Genomic DNA, 23,575 nt, shown 5'->3' with positions numbered 1-23,575 from the left:
GACTCTGGCCGTTTTGATTACTTCAGATACTTACAGTAAATTTTGCTAGTATTATACTTTCAAATGCAATGTATAATGCAGGACTTTTATTTTTTCTTTATTGCTGTATTTCTACACTGAAGTTTTGCCGCTGTTGAAGCACCCGGTTGCCTCTGCGGCCGCAGCCGGGCAGCGCTCCTCCGGGCCGGTAGGCGGAGGAGCGGCGGTTGGGGCGGCGTGCAGCCGGATGTTGACAGGCCTGTTCCTCCGCCTGCTGTTGCTATCACGTTTCCAGCAGTTTCCAGGTCTCCACGTCTAGAGCTTTCCTGCGGCCCAGGGACGCTGTCCACAGTCGCAGCAAACCCATGGCAGCCGAACGGCAAGTTAAACTGAACACTTGGTGTAGTTTTTGTTTCCTACATTTGTTCGATCCGTTTGTTTCTGCTCCGCTGCCCTAACGGTCGGTCTCTGCCTTTGCTTTAGCAGCTTCACCGATAGCTTCATTGACGAGGACCCACAGAAAGCTCTGGAGGTAAACTCAGCCGTTTGCTAACCATAAACAGATCTCATCAGCGACTTTAACCTGCCTCCTTCTGGTTATCGTTTTTAACTGTGTCTGACTAGCTGAAATGGAGTGTGGTGACACATGATACTGATGTTTATTACTAGCCAGCAAAGTTAGCTAACGCTTCCTGCTAGCATCACTTTGCAAAAAGAGCAGAGCATCATTATCCTTATCTTGAAGTATCCGTAACGTCTCAGAAATAGAGCGTTATTTTGTGGTGGCTGAGCACCATTTAAAAGGCAACATTTATAAGTCATGGGGAGTTATGAATAGATAATAGTCGTGCTTTAGATATGTGAGGCTGTCAGCAGGTCAAGCTTGCAGTGTCATCTTCAACAGATTTGAACAAACGTCAGTGACTAATGCTGTTTACTGTTATTATTGACTCACATTTAAATACACTGTCCTTTGATTGATGTGACTGCTCTATGAAAACTACAGGAGGCATCCCAGTTCAGATAATACACACTCACAAACCCTCTCATAATTACCTCTTCCACTTCCAGATGGATTCTTGAATAAGACATTGTCTTTAAAATAGTTGTGTGTGAAAACCAGAATTGCAGAGAGGGGTCAGTCATGTCAGTTTCAGTGTCAGCATTTGCTAATTGTTTCTTTATTACCACTAACACAACTCTGTCTGAATCAAAACCGTACAGTAAGCTGTCTGCGTAATGCCTTCTCTTTTCTTCTAGGCAGTTAATGAAGCCCTACAAGGAGACTCCGACAACGCTGAGTGGTTTTGCCAGCGTGCTTATGCCCACCTCCTTCTGAAAAACTACAGCTGTAAGCCTACACAGTATAATGTGTTTTCAAACATGATTAGTAAATTATAATTTAGCTCCTCAAACTTCATAAACAACTGTTTAGCTTGTGAGGTCCAGACCTCTAAGTGACATAGCCTTGATGAATATGTACTGTATAATGAACATAGTGTTTTCTTCCACAGGTGCTGCAGAAGATGCCAAGAAAGCACAGCAGCTAAATCCCAGCCTTCCTCTTGCTTTCATGCGAACAGGGTGTGTACTTTGACATAATAAAGAAGATGAGGGATAATTGCATATATGTTACAGTCTATAAGCTCATCTGAATGACCCAAATAATTCTGCGTCATTTGGCAAAAGCTGTGGTTTAAATTTGATCTATTGACATTATTGGTCGCATTTCTTAAATGACATGTCAAATAATGTAGCACATCTGCCTTTACACAATAGTTTCAGGTACGAAAGTTGAACAGTTTTCCTGTTGCTTAAGCTGGAAGTTATGTTTCTGATGTTAATATGTTGTTCTGTGATTTAGAAATTCTGACTAATGAATGTCAACTTGAAAGAAAATTCAATACAAATTGAAAGAAAAAGTTGGAAGAAAGAAGAAAAGAGGTCACCTTTTTTTTTTCCAAGATTATCCAATCTAAGTGTGTGTGGCCTGTTTTTCTCTCCCAACTGCAGAATAGCAGAGTACTACCTTAACCATTACGCATCAGCACATGCAGCCTTCACGCAGGGACATCAGCTGGATGGTGAGTACAGCCTATTTTGGCCTCGAAACTCGTGTACAAACTTCTAATCATCCCACTTGTTACCAACGACAGTTTCCAGCAGAACCCTGGCTGCTTCACTCTCCTCACTGAATACAAATGTCTAAACTTGCATCCTTTACCTTTAGTGAGAACATATTTACAGTATGATTTATTCACATACAGATTTTATTCATTACAATGACCGCACAAATACTCCCTTCTGATTGTTTAGCAGGTATCTTTAAACGTAGTACAGGATACCTCAAACATTTTCGTCACCAGTTGAACCACTATACTAAATCAGTGCACAATATTCTGTATATTTAAGTGCGGGTAACATGGTTTTAGCATTTTTACTCCATTACCAGTAAATTCACAGATGAAACTAACCTAACTGCGGATCAGTCTGCCGACAAACAACCAGTTTGAATGTTGCTTCTTGTTTTTTGAGTGGCTGGGATATAGGACTGATAATACCCTTCACATGGTACCATAACTCTTCTTCACCCACTCTATTTTTTATATCAGGTGACCTTGTTGCAGACCTGCTAACCCGTATGCATTTTGCGTAGCAGGTACATCAAAGTACGTTGGTACGATTTGTCGCTATGATATAAGCAAAAAGCTGGTGGCGCCTGTGAGTTCAGTAAGTTCAGTGAGTACTCGAGTCTAACAGCAGGGGCAGCAGCGTCGAGTCTGCTGAGTACAAGAGGAAGAGCTCGACCAATCATTGCACTGGGTCCAGACCCCAAGACGTCAAGCAGAGATAACTGACAAAATAATGTCAAGTGAGTGATATTATCTGTGTCACAGATTGTTTAACGTGACTTTTCATAGTACCGTGCTCCAGAAAATACGTTATCTAGAAAGTAACCAGGAAGTGTGTGACCGCCTAGCATTTCAAATGAATGTGATGATAGATGAGCAAGACACAGGCACAACATATGTTTCTGTACCTGAAAATAAAAACATATATTACAATACAATATAATTGAGTGAAGTCGGTGTCACACCTTTCATACAATAAAATATTAATCATGAAAACAATGGATTTAAGCAGCTGTACTAAAACTTTTGCCTTTCACTGTACATTATAATATAGTCCAGTGTAGAAAAACATGGCCAAAGTTTGAGCCACAAACAGCTGACTATTCCTACATGTGAATGTCCTGCCACTAGAGTTTTTCACGAGAATTTTTGATTTTTATTGTTTTCTTCGCGGCTGATTCATACTTGGTGATATGTTGATGAATGACTGCGTGGAAAGCGAAGTCATGTGAATGCATGTGAACTCAGCGTTACACTGTTATGGTCCTCAAAATATTTTCCCAAGGTTGGTAGGTCTGTTGGAGTTTATATATTTCATGTGATCATTTTTGTTTTTACATTTTAATTTTTAAATACAGGACTTCATTGAAGTTGAAATTGATATTTATATCATCGTCTTAAGATGTTTAACAAGTGCAGCAGTAAACAATTGTATATTTTTGGACTCAGTTGGACAAATGAAGCGAGGAGTTTGTTTTTGGTTTAATTTAACTTGATAGATCCATGTGGTGTCGTACCAGATGCACTTTCATGTTGGCTACTTTTAACTGATATATTTCACTTTGCCATGACAGAGTTTACAAATGTCAAGTTTATCTTTGAAGCTTTACAATTCAAATTTGCACCACAACATCTTAAATTGCTTTTTTTGTGGTGTATCAACATCTTCCGTGTTTGTTTTCACATTCCATTCAGATTGCATTTGTTCATAAACAAAAATAGTGCACTTTTATTATTGTTTGACTTGCTTTGAACATAGCAAATATCAGCTGTTCATATGCTTCAAATTTGCAGACCAAAATAACCTTTTTGGAGTGATTATATCAATGAGCCAGTCAAAGAATCTGGATCCATAACAGTCATAATTTGCCAGCCTATTCTCTGTTCTCCTTGTTTTTATTCTTCTAGTGATTATTCCTTATCAGAGTTTTCCATAAGTGTCAGCTGTAGGCTGGATAGCCAGTCATTAAAACAATTACTTTAAGTAACTTTAAGCCAAATGAAGCATTTTAGTCATCAGACGTCTGGATCTTAAGTTAACAGAGAAACACGCTGAGCAAACAGTCCCTCCTGATGTTCTGTGTCTGCCCGAGAATGTCGGAGAAACACTGATTTTTAATATGATGCTGCTTTATTCAGTGTTTTTACCTGTTTTAATTATTGGGTCAGTTTGTTTTGGAGAGGAGGACCCCTGTAGATAATTCAGCTCTGGGTAAAAACCTCCTGAATAATAAACACTGAAGGAATCCTAATTAAAAAATAAAACGACGGTTAGTTGTTTAACAGTAAAGACAATACCACCCCCGTGATCCCACACTAATTCATGATGTCATAAAACTCCATCCTGTCATTGTTTTGACTGACTCCTTAGCAGCAGAAAAGTGCATTGAACTATACTTTGTAAATGTAATGCAGTTTTTTACTATTTTTATTTAAAATTTTAAAAAACAGCTGGACATTGTGTGCACAAGTGGAAACCCTGCCTTAAGTGTTTTCGTTCTGGTAACATTTGATAAAACTGTACTTTATATACATGCAGTGGTGTCGCAAATGTCGGAGATGATGACAGATACACAATAGAAGGAAGGCAAAACAGGAAAAACTGCAAATATCCTTCAAATACCCTCAAGGAAAGTTTCAGTACAGCTTTATTAAAATGAATATAAATGGCTAATTTAGAATCATTTTTTTAGCTAGAGATGTTGCATCATATCCCTCAGCAGGACTGAATAGGTTAATGACTTAGTTTCTAATTTAATAACGTCATGTCCCATGCTAACAGTGCTACAAAAGAGCAATTGTGCATTTTGGTTTTGTCTTGAGGGATTCTTCCAAGATGTTTAAAACCAGTAACTATTAATGTTTCTGCTGTTCCAAGTCATATGAGCTGGTGAAATCACTTTTAGTCCACATTGGTTGCACATTGTCAACCTAGACACTGTTACCGCCACTATCAATATACAGTCTAGCTGTGAAATCTCATGAATTTCTTCACTGTAGAGCTACAGTCTCTTTAACGCTGTCCTCCAATCTGAACGTCACTGAAAACCAGCTCATCGCACAACAGCATGTATATTGCAGAAGATAAAACAAAAAAAAAATCCTGTTGTTACGACTGTAACAGCATCACTGTCAGCAAGGCGTGAATTGATTTTAATGGACATATATTTATATATTTATTTCATTATAAAAAAAACTGTCATTGTGTTACAGAAGATGTGGGGTTTTTTCCCTTCTTTGGAGTGTTGACCCTACAGGCTTTATTTGCAATTGGGCAAGTGGCCCAAATTTAGTCAAGAAACATTCAATGAATCTGAAGTCAGAATTAAATTGATGGGATGGTGCATAAAGCCAACAATTAGGCTTTTTTTTCTCTCATCTCTTTTGGGCTGCTTATAAACCCCACAACAATGTATAAAACTATTTTACTGAATTTTACTCTCCCCGTATGCCCATTTCCTTCCAAGTAATTTCAGCTTAGGAAACAAACCTATTAGAATAATGACTTCAGCCTTCTCCAGCACTTAGTCAAACCACTGCAGACTTCATTAGCACCTCACTAAGACCCTTAAATCTTTTTACTTAATTCTCTAATTAATGCTGTTTTTTTTGTTTTTTGTTTTTTTTCAAATATAGGTTTTTTGTTTTTTGGGGGTTTTTTGTAACAAAGCAAGACAGAACATTTTCTATTATTTTTGTGATTTCCACAGTTTCGGACAAATCATTTGAGATCTGGATAAAGCGGTGTGAGGAGATGATGACGGGTAAGTAGCTGAACTGAGAATTCTGAAGCTGATCGTTAGGACATTAAGCAGTCTTTTTCTTTCTTTTTTAAGGTTAACAGTTACACAATATTTCCTTTGCAGGGTTTACTTGAAAAATGTCAGACTTTCAAATCCATTACCAGTTCCACTCAAACATCTATATACTGTTTTTTCCCGTTAACACACACTGAGCTGAACGGCACAGTCTGATCGAACAAATGAGCATGCACGCGTCCATGAACCCAATAAAATATGCATGCCATGTCTGGGTGGTGTGTTTCTGTTTGCTGGTGATGCCTGGGCCCTCTGGATCATCTCAAGTAAACAAGAGCATGAGTTTTGACAAACACGCTTCACACCCGCGTGCACACGTACTCCCACGAGCAGTATGATTCATCAGAGTTAACTTTACTGATGTTTGAAAGCCCCCGATGAGACCCAACCCCTTCATAAGCCTGCTCAAAGACAGCACACACACACACAGACATGCACACACAGACAAATGCACACCAGGGTGAAACACCAACCCCCCCCCACCCCCCCCTCCCTGCAACTTGAAAGTACCCTACTTGCACTTGCTCATGCTCACACCAGGAGCAGTCATCCTTTTTTTTTTTTTGGGTGACAGTGTGTTTACCACCAGCCCACACACAGACACAGACGCGCCACCTGGTTATTCCATCACATGTGGCTCCCTGCTTGTATGGAAACGCACACACACACAGCCTTTTTCCCTTAACAGCCCTGCTCCTCACCATTTCAAACGCGACCTCATTAAGACAACATTAACACGCCTCCTATCATCTCATCTCTCTCTACCCTCTCTGTGCTCTCTGTGCTCTCTCTCTGTGTAATGAAGTCAGTGAATAATGTATGATAGCACGCTGGTAAACGGTGATCAGGCTTGCTTGGGCTCACAGGGCTTATAATGGGCGTGGATGGACCAGTAAACAAACTGGTGGCAAGGCAGGGAGACTCTGTGTGTGTCTGTGTGTGTCTGTGTGTGTGTGTGTGTGTGTGTGTGTGTGTGTGTCTATGTGGACGTATATCTATGTGCTACCATTTATCTGTAAACAAGTGTGTGCTTGGTTACAGCTTTTTAATCATTACATTTAAGCAGCCAGAGTTTGGTTTAGGCAGTTAAGGGGTGTGATGAATTCGTCCACCTGCCACACACCCAATTTTTTTCTCTCCCCCTCCAGATCAGACACAGAATGGCAGCGTCAACACGGTGAGTTTCTCTGCACGGCCACCTGGGGGCAGTGTTGCTCTCAGCATCAGTAGCCAGAATCAATCTTGTGTATGTTCCTGCTTCATAGAGGGAAGCTTTGCTAAGCTGCTTTTGTTATGTTTTGACTTATTTGTGTCCTTCTTGTTTTGTCCCTCTGCCTTTATCACCACACCTTCCTCTCTAATCATCATCCCGTCTCGGGTGCTGAATGACCCAGCAGACAACAGCAGGGCCACATGTGAAGTAAGTGTACAAATGTAAAAAATCCTTTTCTAGGTATCAGTTTTATGTTTTTACTGTGTGTTTATTATACCAGTTTAATATTTAACCAAGCCTCAGCGCATCAACCAGGCCCATTCTGTATTTAGTGCATAAAAACAATACAATGTGCATCAACAATACATGTTAATGAACTGCTTTTTATTATGTGATTTTCTGGGTTCATGAATTGTAAAAGTCAGATTTGTGGTCATAATAGAAGAAGTCCTCTCAAATCAGTAGGTCGTGCTTTGTTCAGACTTTTTGATCATTTGTGTTTGTGTGTGTGTGTGTCTCACAGACATGACTGGTACCAAACAGAATCTCAAGTCATCGTCACAGTCATGGTGAAAAACATACCCAAGGATGGCGTTTCCATCAAATTCATGGACAAAGAGGTACAAACACACACTATTGTGTAGAGAGAAGAGTGTGTGTGTGTGTGTGTGTGTGTGTGTGTGTGTGTGTGTGTGTGTGTGTGTGTGAGAGATGGGTTAGCTCGTGGGCGTTTCCTCAGGGGGGCCCATTAGATGGGTCTCATACACACACACACACACACACACACACACACACACACACACACACACTCCCCATGGACCCAACTATGCCTCCAGTGGTGCCTTGTTAACATTGCCCCTAAAGTACAGATCTAAGAACAATTTACCCTCCCCAGCTTCTCCAACCTCCTAATTGTCTGTAGATAGAAGGCATAACTGATCTAGGATCAGCCACAGAGCCCTCCAGGGACAAACCTCTTTCTTTCTCTTTTTCTCTTTTCCTCTCTGTCTCTCCCTCTCTCAGAGGGGTAACTGCAGGGCACCCCAGGGAATGGCTTTATCTTTCCTAATAGAATAACAAACTGAGTTTACCCCATTTCTGAAGAAATAGTTCACTCGCTCCGAATCACACAGTCACTTGTTAAGCTGCCTCTATGGTGCCAAGCACAGATAAGTTCATATATTTTTTACTAGGTCAGTATATACAAAAGAAATTAAAGATGAAAGGCAGTGGTTTCGGTTATTTTCCCTGGTGACTGAGCACACAGCAGCTGTGTACCTACAGACAGAGCAGGAATTCAACTGGAAATGAATATTAAGGCTTTGATAGCTTTGTGGAATTGCCCAACAGCTACTTCAGTTAACTTTCTAAGCTTTTATCCCTGATGAACTACTTCCTGCATTAATTTTATCCAAAATCAGAAAAGTCCACTTTTAGTAAAGTAGCAGGTGGTAAATTACACATTGCAGGTTGAAGTGAAGTAGTGGTTCTCCAAAAAAAATAAAAAAAATTCTTATACATATGAAAGCAGCATTTACAAACTGATGAGTGTGTAAGCGGTGTGAGGATTTGGGCCACAGCCGACCCTATGTCCCTCTAAACCAACAAGGCCTCCTACCCACCCGGTCATTGAGTGACAGGCTGTTAGGAGCTGTCTGACCCCCCCTCGTCACTGGTCACTCTGTGGCTGAAGGGGACAGGGCGAGGATACTCCTGGCGTCACACCAGCCACATCAGATGATTATTCTCATGGACGTGCTGACACCTTCACCCCCTCCTCACTCCTCAACTTTCGCTTTTTTAAAGACAACGGTTCAACAAAATCAAAAGATTAGTGCCACAATTTCAGCACAGGGATTGTTACATTTTTATCTAATCTTATAAGAATCATGAAAATGACCTGTCTGATTAGATAAAAGTTTCTTTCCATATTTTTATGTTTTCCTACTTGTTTACTACTAAACTTCATGGCAGACGATGAGGCAGACAATGAAGGGTAATGACTAATATCTGGTGTCTCTGTGTCTTCAGCTCCAAGCTGAAATACAGCTGGCATCAGGGGAGAACTACAACTTCCACCTCTACCTTCTGCACCCCATCATCCCTCAAAAGAGCAGCTTCAAGATCCTCACCACCAAGGTACCACACCCATCCAACTCAGTCATCTTTATTACAGCCTTTAGAGCTGAATGTGCTGTAGAAATTTCAAAATCAACATTTGCAGCAGCATTAGCAGCTATGAATAATTTACATCCTGGCATCATTTTCTATAATTTGACATGTTTTTGACAGGCTTAGCAGACGTTTTACTGAGACAGATGACATGCTCACGAAGCAGGAACAAACAGCACGTGTCAGAGCTGCATGCTTTCAAAAACACCCGTGTTAAATGGTACATTGTGCACTAAGACACATCAAAGCTTTGTGATGTGTGCACTCTGATGTTGGAGCATGCGGGACAGAAAAAAATTCTGGCTTTTGTCCTTCCTGGTGTCACAGTAGTAATAGGAAATATATGTCTTGCTTTGTTACAAAATAATATACATTTGACAAAAAATACAGTATTAATCGAGAATTTAGTTAAACAGTGACCATAGTGAGGTCAAAAGCTACAACTGACCAAACACTGAGGTGAAAAAACGTATGCGGTGGTATCTGTCTTAAGCAGGTAATGTAGGTGCCAGCATCATCATGAACACATACAAGGTTGTGACCATTTCTGGAGTGTACTTGAAGGTGAAGCCAGGAGAAAGTCAGGAAACATGATACTAACACTGGGCCTGTTGTGATATAATGAGGGACTTTACCAAGGAGTCAGTTTACAGAATGTAATGAATAACCTGTTTCTCACATACACTGGTATCAGATGATGGTTCTCAGATCTTTTGCTCCACAGTGAGCCCAGCTGTAGTGGAAAATAAATCTGTTTACTGCTTTTCAACTTTTCAACTTTTCTGAGCTGAACAACATAAACAAACAAGAAAGAAGAAACAACATTTTTAGGTCATGGAAACACTTCAGCTGCAAGTTTTTGAAAGTCAATGAAAAGTCATTGAATCTTGCATGTAGCCTTGTCATCTTTGTAGTTACTCTCAACAATAAAGAAGAGGACTATTAAACATGTCAGGGAACATTTTTTATGTCGCTATAAAGAAAATATGATGTAGTCGTGTCACACACTGGAGAAATGCAGGCACTTCTCTACTTTTCTGAACTGAGGTTTTACCAAAGAGCATCAAATGATGTTAGTTTGTCTGTGTATTCAGGCTTTTATTATCTTAATAGATAAAAAATTAAAATAAATGTCAGATAGCAATAAAATAAAGAAGAAAAGCACGCTGATGCGAGTTGAGGCAGCTCACTGAAACTGTAACTGATCATTACTTAGGTTACCACTCTGAGATTAACATCGTAATCTCTTCAATAATTTAACGCAGTATAAAGTAGGCTGTCATCACCTATAATTCCTTAATGCTGGTAAAGCTTACTGTAGCTGGAGTAGAAATGAGAAAATCCACTCTCACTGTACACAGTCCAGCTCCTGTGGAGACGTTAGCGCAGTTCATCTGAGAAGCTAACAGGAGACTTGCCATATGCACACAAATTATCACTCCTACACACACACACACACACACACACACACACACACACACACACACACACACACACACACACACACACACACACACACACCGTACACGCACATTTATTAGAGCTGTAGTCTCAGAGAGTTCCTCAGCACTGTTTAAGGTGATTATGGGCCTAATGAGTAGGTAGGGCACTTTTTACCATAGACTAATTAGTGTGTATTATAGAGGATGTGGGCTAATGAGTGTGCTGGCTAAGTGTGTGCTGATTCAGGGTTTAGCCCCCTGTCAGGTTTTAGCCTACGGATCAGAAGGCAGGTTCTTGTGCGAGTTGTTTTGATTGTTATTTTAGTCGTTAAGGGGAGGGGTTTGGTTTTTTTTAGGGCTTCGATCAGCCCGGCCTTGTCAGTACAGTACAACCTAAATCTCTGCTTTCGTCCTTGGGATCCTGTGTATCCTTAGAAACTATTCTTCCACAGTTTTTGGACATGGCATCTTCAGAAGCAACCCTGAATGAAAAGCCTTTATAAGAAGTTCAACAAAGACATTCCCTCATTAGATTTTAATTTTAGTCAGTAAAAGGATACTTTGAATTTTAACCACTTAATGTCTCCTTACACAGGTAGCAAACGCATAATTCATATTTAAACACAGGGCTGGGTGTCAATTGTATCACTTATTGATGCCAAGGTCTGTTGAATGTCAGGGCAGATTTGGAATCTGGTTTACTCGCTTTCAGATCGGATAATTATTTTTACTTAATTTAGGACAGATTTGCTAAGAACATGGCATTTGTGCTGCATGTCTCAATGAATTTGCAGCTTAATCTTTGTATATTTATCTTATTATTTACCAAAGCAGTGGCTCATTACACACTCAGGTCCTGGACTGATCCTGGGACTGCCCTTCAGATACAGTTAAGCCTCGTGATTTCTCCTCATGTCTAGAAAACAATGACATTGCTGTGATCTTAACAACATTTACTTCAATCAAAGTAAAATCCCACATGAGAAAAAAAGTTTATGACTCATGAAACTATTATATTCCAATCTTCAAAATTATTTATCTTAATTCTTAAGGTTGACAGACGACCTCTATGGGAAATGAAAATGAGGTGCACAAAATGTGCACAAGCTCCTACACAAGTGGAGAAGGGTGGAGTAGACATGGTATCGATACAGCTGACGCGTCACTAGAATACTGTGGTGAATGCAGTCACATGCCTTAGACAAATACCTTGTGCATTTGCATATTAATGTCATTTATGAAGACAGAACAGTGCTGTAGGTATTTTGCAATACAAATATCATCAAGTTCATATTCAAGTTTTATGAACGTAAGAACACAAGAACTGCAACAACCTGCCCCCTGTTCATGTTCATGTGATGTTCGAAAATAATCATAATCCTCTTTAAGAATTATTGCCCTATTTTTCTTTTTAAGAGTCACGTTTGTTATATGTGGGTCTATATTTTCATTAGCTTATTTATTTATAGATAACTTATTCAGTTCAGTGCTCGTGATATTTTATGGTCCAATCACTGTTCACAGTTCCTCATGGTTCTCTGCTTTTCAGAGCTGGAGAAGTTTATTGACTAAAATGACTGTGAAAAAAAATTACATATGTAATCAGCTGTGTTAGCATGTTTCCTCCCATTATTCGTGCAACCTTTCTTAAAAATGCATATGCTGTACAGAGAGAGACGCGCCTTGTAAATATTTGCTAACACGATACACAAAGTTCATCTCCAGCCTTCAGGTGCAAACACTTAAGTAAATCTGACGTTTTGACTGTTTCTTCTTAAAGAATTAATCAATCAACTGCTGCGCTCTGTCAGCACTTGCAGAGAATTTATTATTATTTAAGCTACGACTCAGGCAGCAGGTTGCTTGACCGAAATGTAGCTATTTAATAAATTCAGCATCATTGTCAACAGTGCGTGGGAGCTGAGGGATTTTTTTTTGGTTCTGCATGATTGCTTTTTCTCCTACGCACCTGCAGATGTGCGAAGACTACCTCTTCTTTAGCTTAATGAAAAAAAAAACTGAATATAATAAAACAAATATGATAACTTAACTTACTAACAACATCAATATGTTGTAAATGTATCAGATGTAACGTACAGAATAGTTTTCATCTACATTCTCAATTAATCTTATAATTGTCTTATTTGGACATACTTGACATTGGAGACCATAGACTTGTGTTATGAAATAAAAAGGGGTTTAGTTTAAGAAAAAATAGCTTTACATTTTTGAGTAAGGGATGAAAAAGGATCATTTTAATATGCATACTGAAACTCTGAAATTTTTTACCAGCAGTATAAAAAAGTCAGACAGTGCTCAGCCTTATGTATGTTTTGTATTCGATTTATTCTTCTCTAACATTTGTGAGCGAGCAGTGAGAAGTTGTTATATAACCCTATGTCTATACTGTGTGCTGTATATCCACTGGCTACACTGTGCTGAAGAGAAGCTGACCTGCACAGAAACTGCCCCCTCTCAAAAAACACTCACTTACTTTCTCACTTTTCCATGGCAACAGCAGACACTGCATACCAGAGGCGCACGTGGGTTGCAGCTTAAACAAGGGCTCAGTCTTAGAGAGACCACAGCTGAAGATGGTCTTAGACTCTCTCTCATCTCTCTACAGCCACTGTTTTTTTTCTCTTTCTTCTTCATTTACCTTCTTTGTATTTAGTTTGTCGATCTCGCTGTGCCCCCACACAGACACACACACACCGTCTGTCTGTCTCTCTGTCTTGCGCTCATACATACACACACACACACACACACACACACGCACACACGCACCTCTAGGATAACGAGAGAGAGTGTTCAACCCTCCTCCTCTCCCACAAAGCTCTGACTGTTCCCTGGTCCACTGGGCTCCTCGGGTACACATGGACCCCGCACACACACACACACACAGACACAGACAACACCAGGCTCATGAGTTCTTATCAGTAATTGCAGTATTCAGAGGTTCAAAAACGCATAAAAGCTCCTAACTCTCAAACTACAGGTGAAGTGCACGCACACACGTGCACAACAATGTGACAGATCCCAACAAACTGAGCAGCTTTCTCGATGCAGGTCTCATTTAAATTTTTTGGAGCTGTTTCATTTTTCGGAAGCCAAGGAGCCACTGGGGGGAAAAAACATTCAAATGAACAACGGCATCAGCAAATCAAGTTCCTCCAGATTGGCATGCATCCCTAATGAACGCTTTAAAAAAAATGCATTGCCCTCGGAGCTGTTGATTCCCAACCAATGTCGGTCTGTCTGTCTCAGTAATAGCCTGCCCTGCACTCTTCGCTCCACAATGTTTACGCTTCATCTCCTCGCTGTCTTTAAAGACAACTTAGCAGGGGAAGGCTAAGCCGGGCATGACCGTGCACGCGCGTCTACACACGCTCGCCAACAAATGCAGAGGCTGAACAGTAATCTTTCGACACACTTGTGCCATCTACACAAAGAATTTGCAGTGTGTGTGTGTGTACGCGCATGTGTGCATGAGTGTTGTCTGTCGCACATTATCTTCAGTGCGACCTCCTCCTGTCCTCCACCGCGACAGACATTCCAACCGCAGGGGTCACCGCGACAACAGGGAGCCAATTACACACCAGTGTGTTTGATCAGAACAGACGGCTGACACACACACGCACTGGAGCGCGTGCAAGCAAACACACTTCTACGCAATTTTGAATCCGCACTCGCTCGTTCATTCAGTTCCAAACTTATCTCTTTTCGGCAAATAGCTAAAGTGGCGTCTCCCCTCTTTAATTTGCACGCCTGTCAATGTCTAAGAATGTTTATATTTATTTCATTTATGCGTCTTTTTAGATGAGTTTGTTTTGAAATCCACAGGGATCTGGAAAAAGAGGGAGTGCTGGGTGAGGAGTCATGGCAGGAGGGAGGGGGGTGATGGTTACAAACACATGTGACAAGCGACACGGGACCCCAGTGCCCCTCTGTAAATAGCATGTGTGTGTGCCCACATGTGTGTGTGGTGTGTGTAGTGCAGTATTGTGTAGTCCAGCCCCTGGGGTCCTGTGGGTGGTGGCCCCTGTATGTGGCTCTGCTGTCACATCCCTTTACGAGCCATCGCTTCGCCTGTCACACACATAGAAACGCACACAGAGAGACACACACACGGCGCCTGGCCTGCCATCTCCCTTAAAAGCCAGGACACACAGATGTGGCAGCAGATTAATGTTGTATGGCCCAGGAGCACGCATAGAAGCACACACACTTCGACTCTCACACAGAGCCGGGGCTTGAGTTCTGCTGCACTTCGCACCACAGAAACCTTCAAGACAATAAGTGGCACCTGCAGCACTGGCTGGTAATATTAAGACGATAACATTTAATTTGCCTGGTCTGCAGTGTTTGGTTCTTTTCTGTCCATAAGCTTTCTGTGATTAGGAACAAATCCAGTAAAACAGCACAACAGGCCTATGATTTGCTTCCTTGTTACAAGCCTCATTAAAACCATGAACTTGAGCAACTGTACTGGATAGATAACTGGACTCAGACTATTTCAGAGTTAATATCAGAATATAAAACCGTATCCATGGGGGTACCAAAAAATCTAGACACATAATAAAAAAGACTGTAGATCTAACATAATTTTAATCAATATTACATCTACTGCTATAACAGCCATATTAGCCTGAACTCTAATTAGCACCTTTTGAAAGCCAGTAGACATGGCTGGCAAATCAACACTTTGATACCTACTGAAGTCTTCAAAGCAGGAGACCCCTGACAGAGCTGAAAAGATCTGTGCCCAGATGTCAGGTGCATCTGTCAAAAAACTAAAAATCATTTAATAAGCCAGCAGTAACCGTCTCAATAATGGATTGAAATCAGTTTATCAAACACAAACTGCTTTGGCAACCCTGACAGCTAATCAGCAGGGTTTAATGAATCACCATAGAAACAGTCTCTTGGATAATTAAACAATACCACATATACATGTCAAGGCAAGAAAACTATTTATTTTTATTTTATTTTTTTTACATCAATCTGTGTTACCCATGACTCTCAGCCACTGTTGCCATGGAGAAGAAGCCAATCAGATGTGATTATCAGAGCAGTAGCAAAACTTATAATGTAATTATAACTTATAACTTCAGTCCACACTAGATTTTAGACAGAGAAAGAATTGAACTTCTAACCACACTCACCATCACAGTAAATGCAGGTATGTTCAGCTGTGACCACAACTGTGATATTACAGTGCCAAGGTACTAAGGCTGCAACTAACAGTTATTTTCATTATCAATCAATTTGCCAGTTATTTACTTGATTAATCATTTTGTCTGTTAGGTGTCAGAAATTCATGAAAAATACCCATTATCATATCCAGCAGTCTAATTATTAATTGACAAATAGTCCAAACCCATTTCAGTGTATTTTGACAAAGAAAACCATGAAATTCTCACAGTGAGAAGCTGAAAGCAGGGAATGTTTGGTGTTTTTGCTTGAAATATAGCTCACAGGATTAATTAGTTATCTAACTAGTTTTCTGTGATTTAACTTTTTCTTTACAGCTCTACACAGCATATCACTGCTGCACAGGGTGTTGAAACAGCGTGTTGTCCCCACTAGTTGCCACAGCAAGCCAGGTTATCAGACAGGTTGAAGTTACTCCTTAACAAAACACAGCACCATAGTTGTAGTTAATTTATCAGTAATTCACTCAATGATTTAAGTTGATTCATGTATTAGCAGCATAAACTTTCTTCTTGCCATAAGTGGTGCAGACAACAAAACTTTAAGATCGGTGATTGGATGTTTCTGGCTGAAATGCACCAAGGAAATTTTAGTGAACGTATCCTCTTTCAGTTTTATGAACACAGGTTCGAATGTATAGTTGTATATCTATGTGTACTGTACAGCCATGAGGAACACTATATTTTGTGATAATGAAGTAGACACGCTTTTATTAAAAGTCTTTGTTTTCCTTGTGGCTCAGCAAAGTGTCAGCTCAATACATGAGACAATTTAAAATTTTATCAATAGGCTGCTTGTTTTGTTTTCAGGTCATCATGGTGATCTTTTCGACTCAACTTTCTGGACTATGGAGGATTTTCACTTCGCCTCGCCACCTGTCCCTGTCTTTAGCATTGCATTGCAAAGTGTGGCTCTTGTCGCCTAGCAACCTTGACAACATGTAACTTTCAACATGTAAAGACCTTTAAAGTTTGAACAGTTGTACCATTAGCTGTTGAACTGAACATTGTGTAATCCTCGGGCTCTCTGTCGGTGTTGTTTACTGCCGCATTATTTCCATTACCAGTATGAAATGAATCTGGGGATAGGTTGGACGCCAAGGATCCACCTGTTAGAGGATTCGTTGGAAAAAAAAGTCCACATTTCTCGGCCACATTGGAAGGAGCTTTTGAAATAGGAGAGCCGAGGTGCACCGCTGTGATGCAATCGGTCTTAAAATGCAGCTTCCAAAGGATGTGGCCCCTGAACCAGGACATGACTTATATTTGGTGTTGTTTCCTTTCTAATACGTGTCATGATATGCGCCACAGCTGTCATCCATCTGGCTTGTAGCCTACAGCTCGCTAAGCTATGTTTTTAGCATCTTATACCACCAAAGTATCTCTAATTTGAGGCATAGATATTTTTCTTGCTTTAATCCATGTTTTATAACACAGTTGCCCATTATCTGTGTTGATGATTCAGCCACTTCAGTCATTTTGAGGTGTTCTCACAGTCTATCCAGAAAATGAATCCTGGTCGCTCAAAATAACTTCTTCCACCTCAACTCTACAGGGGTTGACTAATATGACCCATCTTTGCAGACACATTGTCTGCGGTGATTTAGTTACTTCAAAACTAAACTCCTTTTCCATCACGTTTTTTTTTTCCTTTCTTAAGTTACGCTTGAAGGAACTAGTTTGCACAAAAGGTTGCCCGACCTCATCGAAAGGCAACAGTGTTGGTAACTGTTCCAAAAGGCCACATTTAAAGGAAGGTTGAAATGCCAGCCATCATAAAGACAGGCAAGACATAGCACACATTTTCATACAGTCTCTCCCTAAACTTGTTTTCACACACAAAAAGCAACAAATGGAACTTGAGAGAGAAGTGCATGTGAATGTTGGACGTTCAGTTTCGGAAAGTAAGAGAAGTTGTTGGATACAGCCCCTCAGTTCTGACAGCAGCAAGGGGAGGGGGGAGGGGTTTCTGAAGCTGTTCAGCCATCTGACCGGCCACACTGGCCCCTTGTGTATTTAAGTATGTTAGTTGAATAGATGAGAGACATGTTGCACTTGCAGTAAAAGATCTGTTGCAGCTCATGTTGATATGCGACACAACTTCCCTCTTATAATTAGGTGAGCAAAATATTTAATTAACACACATCCTGACTCTGTGCAGAAACTTGCACTGAGAAAAAAAATGTCATGTGACGCACACTTTGGAAGGATGAAAATGAATTATTCGGACAGTACCCTGTATTCTCAGCAGAGATCTTTTTTTAGCTCCTCAGCCCTTCGCAGGTGAGCCAAAAAGTGAATTTCGGACACTGCACAGATGCTTCGCTGTGCACGAGGCCCTTTGTGGGCCAGAAAGCGCTGACACACACCAAAGTGATCTATCAGTCCACCGCCACTCGCACTAGCTCATCACCCCGCCAGAGAAGGTAGCAGCCATCATGCTGTCTTATTTCCCTCAATCTGCTCCCCTCACTCACGCTCCACTCGCTGCCAGTCACCCTCGCTGCCTCCTCGTCTCTAACCTTGTCTACCTCTTGGTTCGCTCTTCTTTTCTGGCACCCTCATAAATGAATCATCACATCGCCCAGCAGAGCAGAAATGTTCCTTAATTGCACCGACATTACCAGTGCTGTCTTTCATATCAAACCTACACTAACACACACACAGACACACACCATTAATGGGTGGTAGGGGGGTGGCGTGGGGGAACACATAGCGCTGCAGCTCGCGTGTTTGGCTGGTATGACCCTGTCAATGTAGCTCAGTGTTATAAATGTGTGTCCATGTCCTTCTTCCACTCATTGTTTTCCTCCTCTCCCATGTTCTCCCGGTGTAATGATTTGGATCAGATGCTGCTGTGTGGAATTAGGATCCCCCCCACCTCCTCTTCCCCCCGCTCCGTCTCTCACACTGGCCCTCTGGCTGACAGGCATCTCATTAGTGCAGTATGTCTGTCAGTGAGGTTTGAGATTGAGTTGTACCCCCGCATATCCCTGATGTCTGTCTCTCTCTCTCTCTCTCTCTCTCTCTCACTCTCACTCTCTCTCTCACTCTCTCTCTCACTGTCTCACTCTCTCACACGCACGCGCGCGCGCACACACACACACACACACTGGCAGGCTGAGTTGACGGCGGCTCTGAACAGACAGTCTCTCTGGCCTCAATAATGATCTGATGTCCTGCACTTTTAAGATGTCACTCTAATGGAAGCGTTATTTTTGTCCCTCGCACCAAAGAAGGCCATTCTGTTAAACGTTGTTATCTCCCTTGTTCCCTCTCTCGTTCTTTCCTCCCCTTCTCCTCTGTCAGGTGGAGATCAAGATGATGAAGACAGATGCCATCAGATGGGAGAAGCTGGAGGGAGAAGGACAGGAGTCCAACATCAAACACTTCAATCCTAGTCAGTCCAAAGCTTCAGCACTCACGCTCCTTCCCCCAACTATCTCCTGTCGATGTTCTCATCACTCTGCTTCTCCCTTTCTCCCTCAACTGCTTCTTATATCTCTCTCTCTCTCTCTCTTTCTCTTTCTCTTTCTCTCTCTTTCTCTTTCTCTTTCTCTCTCTCTCTCTCTCTCTCTCTCTCTGCAAGGATCAATATTAGTGCTTGTGTTTGTCTTTTCATCGCTAAAATGAGAGTGGGCAGTCAAGCCCTGCTAGAGTCTTTCATTAGTCTGACGGCAAAAGTAGGCAGGGAGAGGAAAGGTATGACAGCAAAGAATGAGTCAGTTTTTTAGCCCACACATTCCTATTACTGACAGGATTAATTACTTATGTAAGGGGGTGTTTGTTTGTGTGTGTGTGTGTGTGTGTGTGTGTGTGTGTGTGTGTGTGTGTGTGTGTGTGTGTGTGTGTGTGTGTGTGTGTGTGGAAGGTGAAGCAAAAGTCAAGTGGGCAGCCTCCATGCAACCATCTCACCCTCTCGCCCACCCTGTTTCCAAGCGCCTTCTTGTAACTCGGGCCAGTTTTATATGTAAACATGATATTTGACGTCTGACTTTATGGGATCACATTGCTGTATGTCCACACTTGGCCTGAATCTGTCTACTGTGTGTCTGGTGCTATATTTATGTAAATCTGTGTCTGGATTACATTTCCCGCTCTCCCTCTCCATCTCTTGTTGGGATTATAGTGGGCGTATTGCATCCCAAAAATATAGAAATCAAATCACAATGTGATCCATCAGCATCTTAGTGATGGTAATGAATTCAGTCCTGCCAGTTATTACATCTTGGTGTGATTAGATGATCAAATTCAAAGTATTGACGAACACTTGCCTTGTTTCTTAAAAGCAATAATCTGTTTGTTTCAGTGTTTTTTAGGAACTCTGCTTAATGTCTTGCCAAACGCCTCTCAGCTGGTTTTCAAATTTCTCTGACGCTGTCATAACTAAAACTGTACGGACTGCAGCCGTTTGCAGTTTGCTTTGGATAAACGCCTCTGCCAAAGCAGTAAATGTAATGTTTCGTTTCTCCATAAGATCAGTACCCATCGTCGTCCCACTACACCTGCAAATGGGACAAGATAGTGGTGGACCTCAGTGAGGAGGAGAAAAACGAAAAGCTGGAGGGAGACGCGGCGCTCAACAAGCTCTTCCAGCAGATCTACACAGACGGCTCAGACGAGGTCAAGCGAGCCATGAACAAGTCCTTTGTAAGTTTCAGCCTCAATCAACTGGCATTTTTTTCACCAGTATTCACAGACCCATAGTAACCATGTTATTTACACACCAGGAAGCAGTGGGATTAAATTGACAGGTACTTCAGTATAAATAACTACATGTTCTTCAGGTGCATCTTTGTTAAGTCACAAAAGAGGTGCTTTCTATTTATGGGTTAAAAAAATAAATTTAAATTTGATGGAAATCATTTCAAATGCTTTTCTCACACAGAACAGCACAGAAACGATCCTTTGGTCTTTTCATCCACCAGGTTTTCAACAAATGTTTTGAATGCAGCAACTACTGATCATTAAAGATGTGTTCAGACTGAAAGCAAGGAAAATCTTTTATCTTGTGTCATTCGGGCAAATTTCTCTGCTGGACCATTTATTTGCCCCAAACAGCCAATTTATCAACTGTACAGACGTTAGCTGGGTAGCTAGCAACAGACACAGCAACAGTCTGTGGCAGTGCGTCTGTGTGTTTGTGTTCAGCTCAGCCTCTAACTGAACGCTGAACTTACCACAGGCTTCCCATGGGTCCTTTAAATCCTTTAAAAGTAGTGGGTTTTTGAAAATAGATATAAATTGACATGGATACATTTTTTTTCCCCTAACGTCAGTAAATAGGCTCTGTGTCTGCGTGTTTCTCCCGCCGTCTCTCAGCTCTTCAGGTCTCTATCTCTGTTGCTGAGATTACACATTATATTGTTTTGTTGTGCTGTGTTACAGAAGGCAGGAGACCACATAGTCTGCTGCTGCTTGTAATGCAGCACAGTTAAAGACCTGTTCACTCATTCAAGCCTCTCTCTCTTTTTAATTGTTGTCTGAGCTTCTGTAAACCCCGCTAGTTCTCATTATAAATCATTCTTAGTGTTGTAACAGTAATTAACCTTGATCCGTGTCTCAAACTATGCCGTGTTGAGTCCTTGAATTTGAGGGAATTGGGCGTGGAAAGTCCTTGAAAAGACCTTGAGCTTATTGTTTAAGAAGGCGTGGGAACAATGTTACCAGCAACTCAAAAACATTTCTAAAATTAGTTTTGCTTTCTGTCTGAACACAGTGACAGGTTCCACTCTTTGATGGAGAAAGTTTTTCCCCTCAGTCAGTTGTATAGAGCAGTGACGAGGACGCTCCTCTCTACTTCATTTCCTTGTCTCTTCTCCATGTGAATGAGCTCCTCGTCTGTTTACTGTAGAATAATAAATAAATAGGCTCAACCATCAAGCTGAAATGACTGAGTTGCAATTGTCCTCATAATAGCCCACAGGATAACCAGCCATTACACTTTTATTTCTTTACCACTCAATAATGTAAACAACCTTCTCTTGTTCACTACATCCTCTCTAGCACATCCCCACGCTCTCACATTTGCAGTTGCAACAATATATTTGATGTTTCCTCAAACTCTGCAACAGAGGGGCTGAGTGCAAAGGTAGATGTCCTGTATGCAGAACGGTCACTAGTATGTGAATAAGAAAAATACTGTCAATTATAGAGCTATGTATTAGCGCCTGCATGATCCACACATACTTTTAAGTGAGAGTGATGCAGCAGTAACTGACTGTCTAGTTAATGAGCTTCCGTAAGAGTGTATTTATTTGAACGGAAGGATGTGATTGCAGCTAAATGTTGATTGATGATTGGGGTGAATCAGCATTCTGTGTTATTAACCTCTGATCTCAAGATGCCGGAGTACAGCAGTACACTTGAAAAAGGATTGGCTGTAATTTCCAACATAAAAACTGAAGCTGATGCTGTTTTAACATTCATGTCAAGTAGTCATTTCTGCATTTGGTTTAAACAACCCAGAGCAGAAGACCTTTAGGAGAATAAAGGTCAGCTCATATGGAGATGAGCACTTTGAAATCTTTGACTTTTCAGCTTATTATGAAAAAAGTAGAGAATTCAAATTAAAAATTGGTCCAAAGAAAAAGCTTCTCATCAATACTTATGGAAAGTTGCTGCAGTGGTCTTATCTAAGCATTTTTAAGCAGGGAGGTGTTGCATAACTTCTAACGTAATGACAGACCGTTCCGCTGCTCTCCCTCTGTCTCTCCTCCCCGTGCAGATGGAGTCAGGTGGTACAGTCCTCAGCACCAACTGGAAAGATGTGGGCAAGAGAACAGTGGAAATGAACCCACCAGACGATGTAGAGTTCAAGAAGTACTGAGCACCCCCACCCCACACGCTTTTGTTTGGCATCATCTGTCTTCACATTTGCCCATCTGAGCTCCAGCGGGAGTCCTCGTTGCTCTGCAGTCCCGGTGGCCGTCCACTGACCTCCTCTCAGTTATGTTTTTGCTTCAGTGTTTTCACTCCGCCTTAGTGCAGGGAGCCTCAGTGTTCCCACTGTCACTACTTGACCAAACCACACATGGCCTACTCTCTGCAATAGCTTCCTACCAGATGGAGTCAGTTAATATGAAGAATCTGTTGAATGGATTGATTTGCATTATCTGATTTTTAAAGGCTAATGGCTCAAAAGGGAACAAATGTCTGGATTAAAAACCTGAAATGCTCAAATTCAACCATCAGATACTTTTCTTTCTCTCCTTTGCCTCTCATAGTTTTCTCAAATTGCCCGCAGCCTTTCTATTTGGGAGCTTTTTACAACCCTCTCTCTCTCTATTATCAGCACTTGTATAAAAATGTAAAAAAGGAAAGAAAAAAAAGAACCAATTGAGATGTTTAAATAATTATGAATGCATTTCTTGGCTTATACAGCTTTTGTTCTGTAAACTAGGAAGTCAACAGCAATACTCCACAAACTGACTAGTGTGGAAACTGTGTGACGTGTCAGCCAGTGGCTCAGCACCAGGAGTTCCCTCAGTGTGATTCCAGCTTCAGTGTAAATAAAAGATTTGTTGTTTGGCTCACAAACTTTGTCGCATGCTTTATGGTTTGTTGTCTCTGGAAACTGTTTTGGACCGGTTGGAAAATCCAAAAA

General features: G+C 41.2%; 1 protein-coding gene across 4 annotated transcripts; it reads left to right on the top strand.

Annotated features, from left to right (window-relative positions):
* Positions 1–202: 202 nt before the first annotated feature.
* On the top strand, positions 203–23,508 carry sugt1 (SGT1 homolog, MIS12 kinetochore complex assembly cochaperone). Of its 4 annotated transcripts, none has more exons than XM_071490309.1 (13): positions 203–358; positions 466–511; positions 1,240–1,330; positions 1,494–1,563; positions 1,993–2,063; positions 5,822–5,875; positions 7,078–7,106; positions 7,324–7,349; positions 7,666–7,762; positions 9,174–9,281; positions 19,279–19,369; positions 20,447–20,619; positions 22,697–22,799. In XM_071490309.1, exons 1-13 carry the CDS (start codon positions 345–347, stop codon positions 22,796–22,798), a joined length of 972 nt encoding a protein of 323 aa, XP_071346410.1. In that variant the 5' UTR covers positions 203–344; the 3' UTR covers position 22,799. The 4 variants fall into 4 exon arrangements, with proteins under 4 accessions (XP_071346410.1, XP_071346411.1, XP_071346407.1 ...); XM_071490310.1 differs by having other exon boundaries at positions 204–358; positions 7,327–7,349; positions 22,697–23,508; XM_071490306.1 differs by having other exon boundaries at positions 205–358; positions 463–511; positions 22,697–23,508.
* Positions 23,509–23,575: the final 67 nt, after the last annotated feature.

Source organism: Trachinotus anak, unplaced genomic scaffold (genome assembly GCF_046630095.1).
Source record: "Trachinotus anak isolate AG129_WGS33_773 ecotype Australia unplaced genomic scaffold, CSIRO_AGI_Tana_v1 ptg000012l, whole genome shotgun sequence".
NCBI lineage: Eukaryota > Metazoa > Chordata > Actinopteri > Carangiformes > Carangidae > Trachinotus > Trachinotus anak.
The sequence above is the reverse complement of the archived record's forward strand: the minus strand, read 5'-3'. Positions and strand labels throughout refer to the sequence as shown.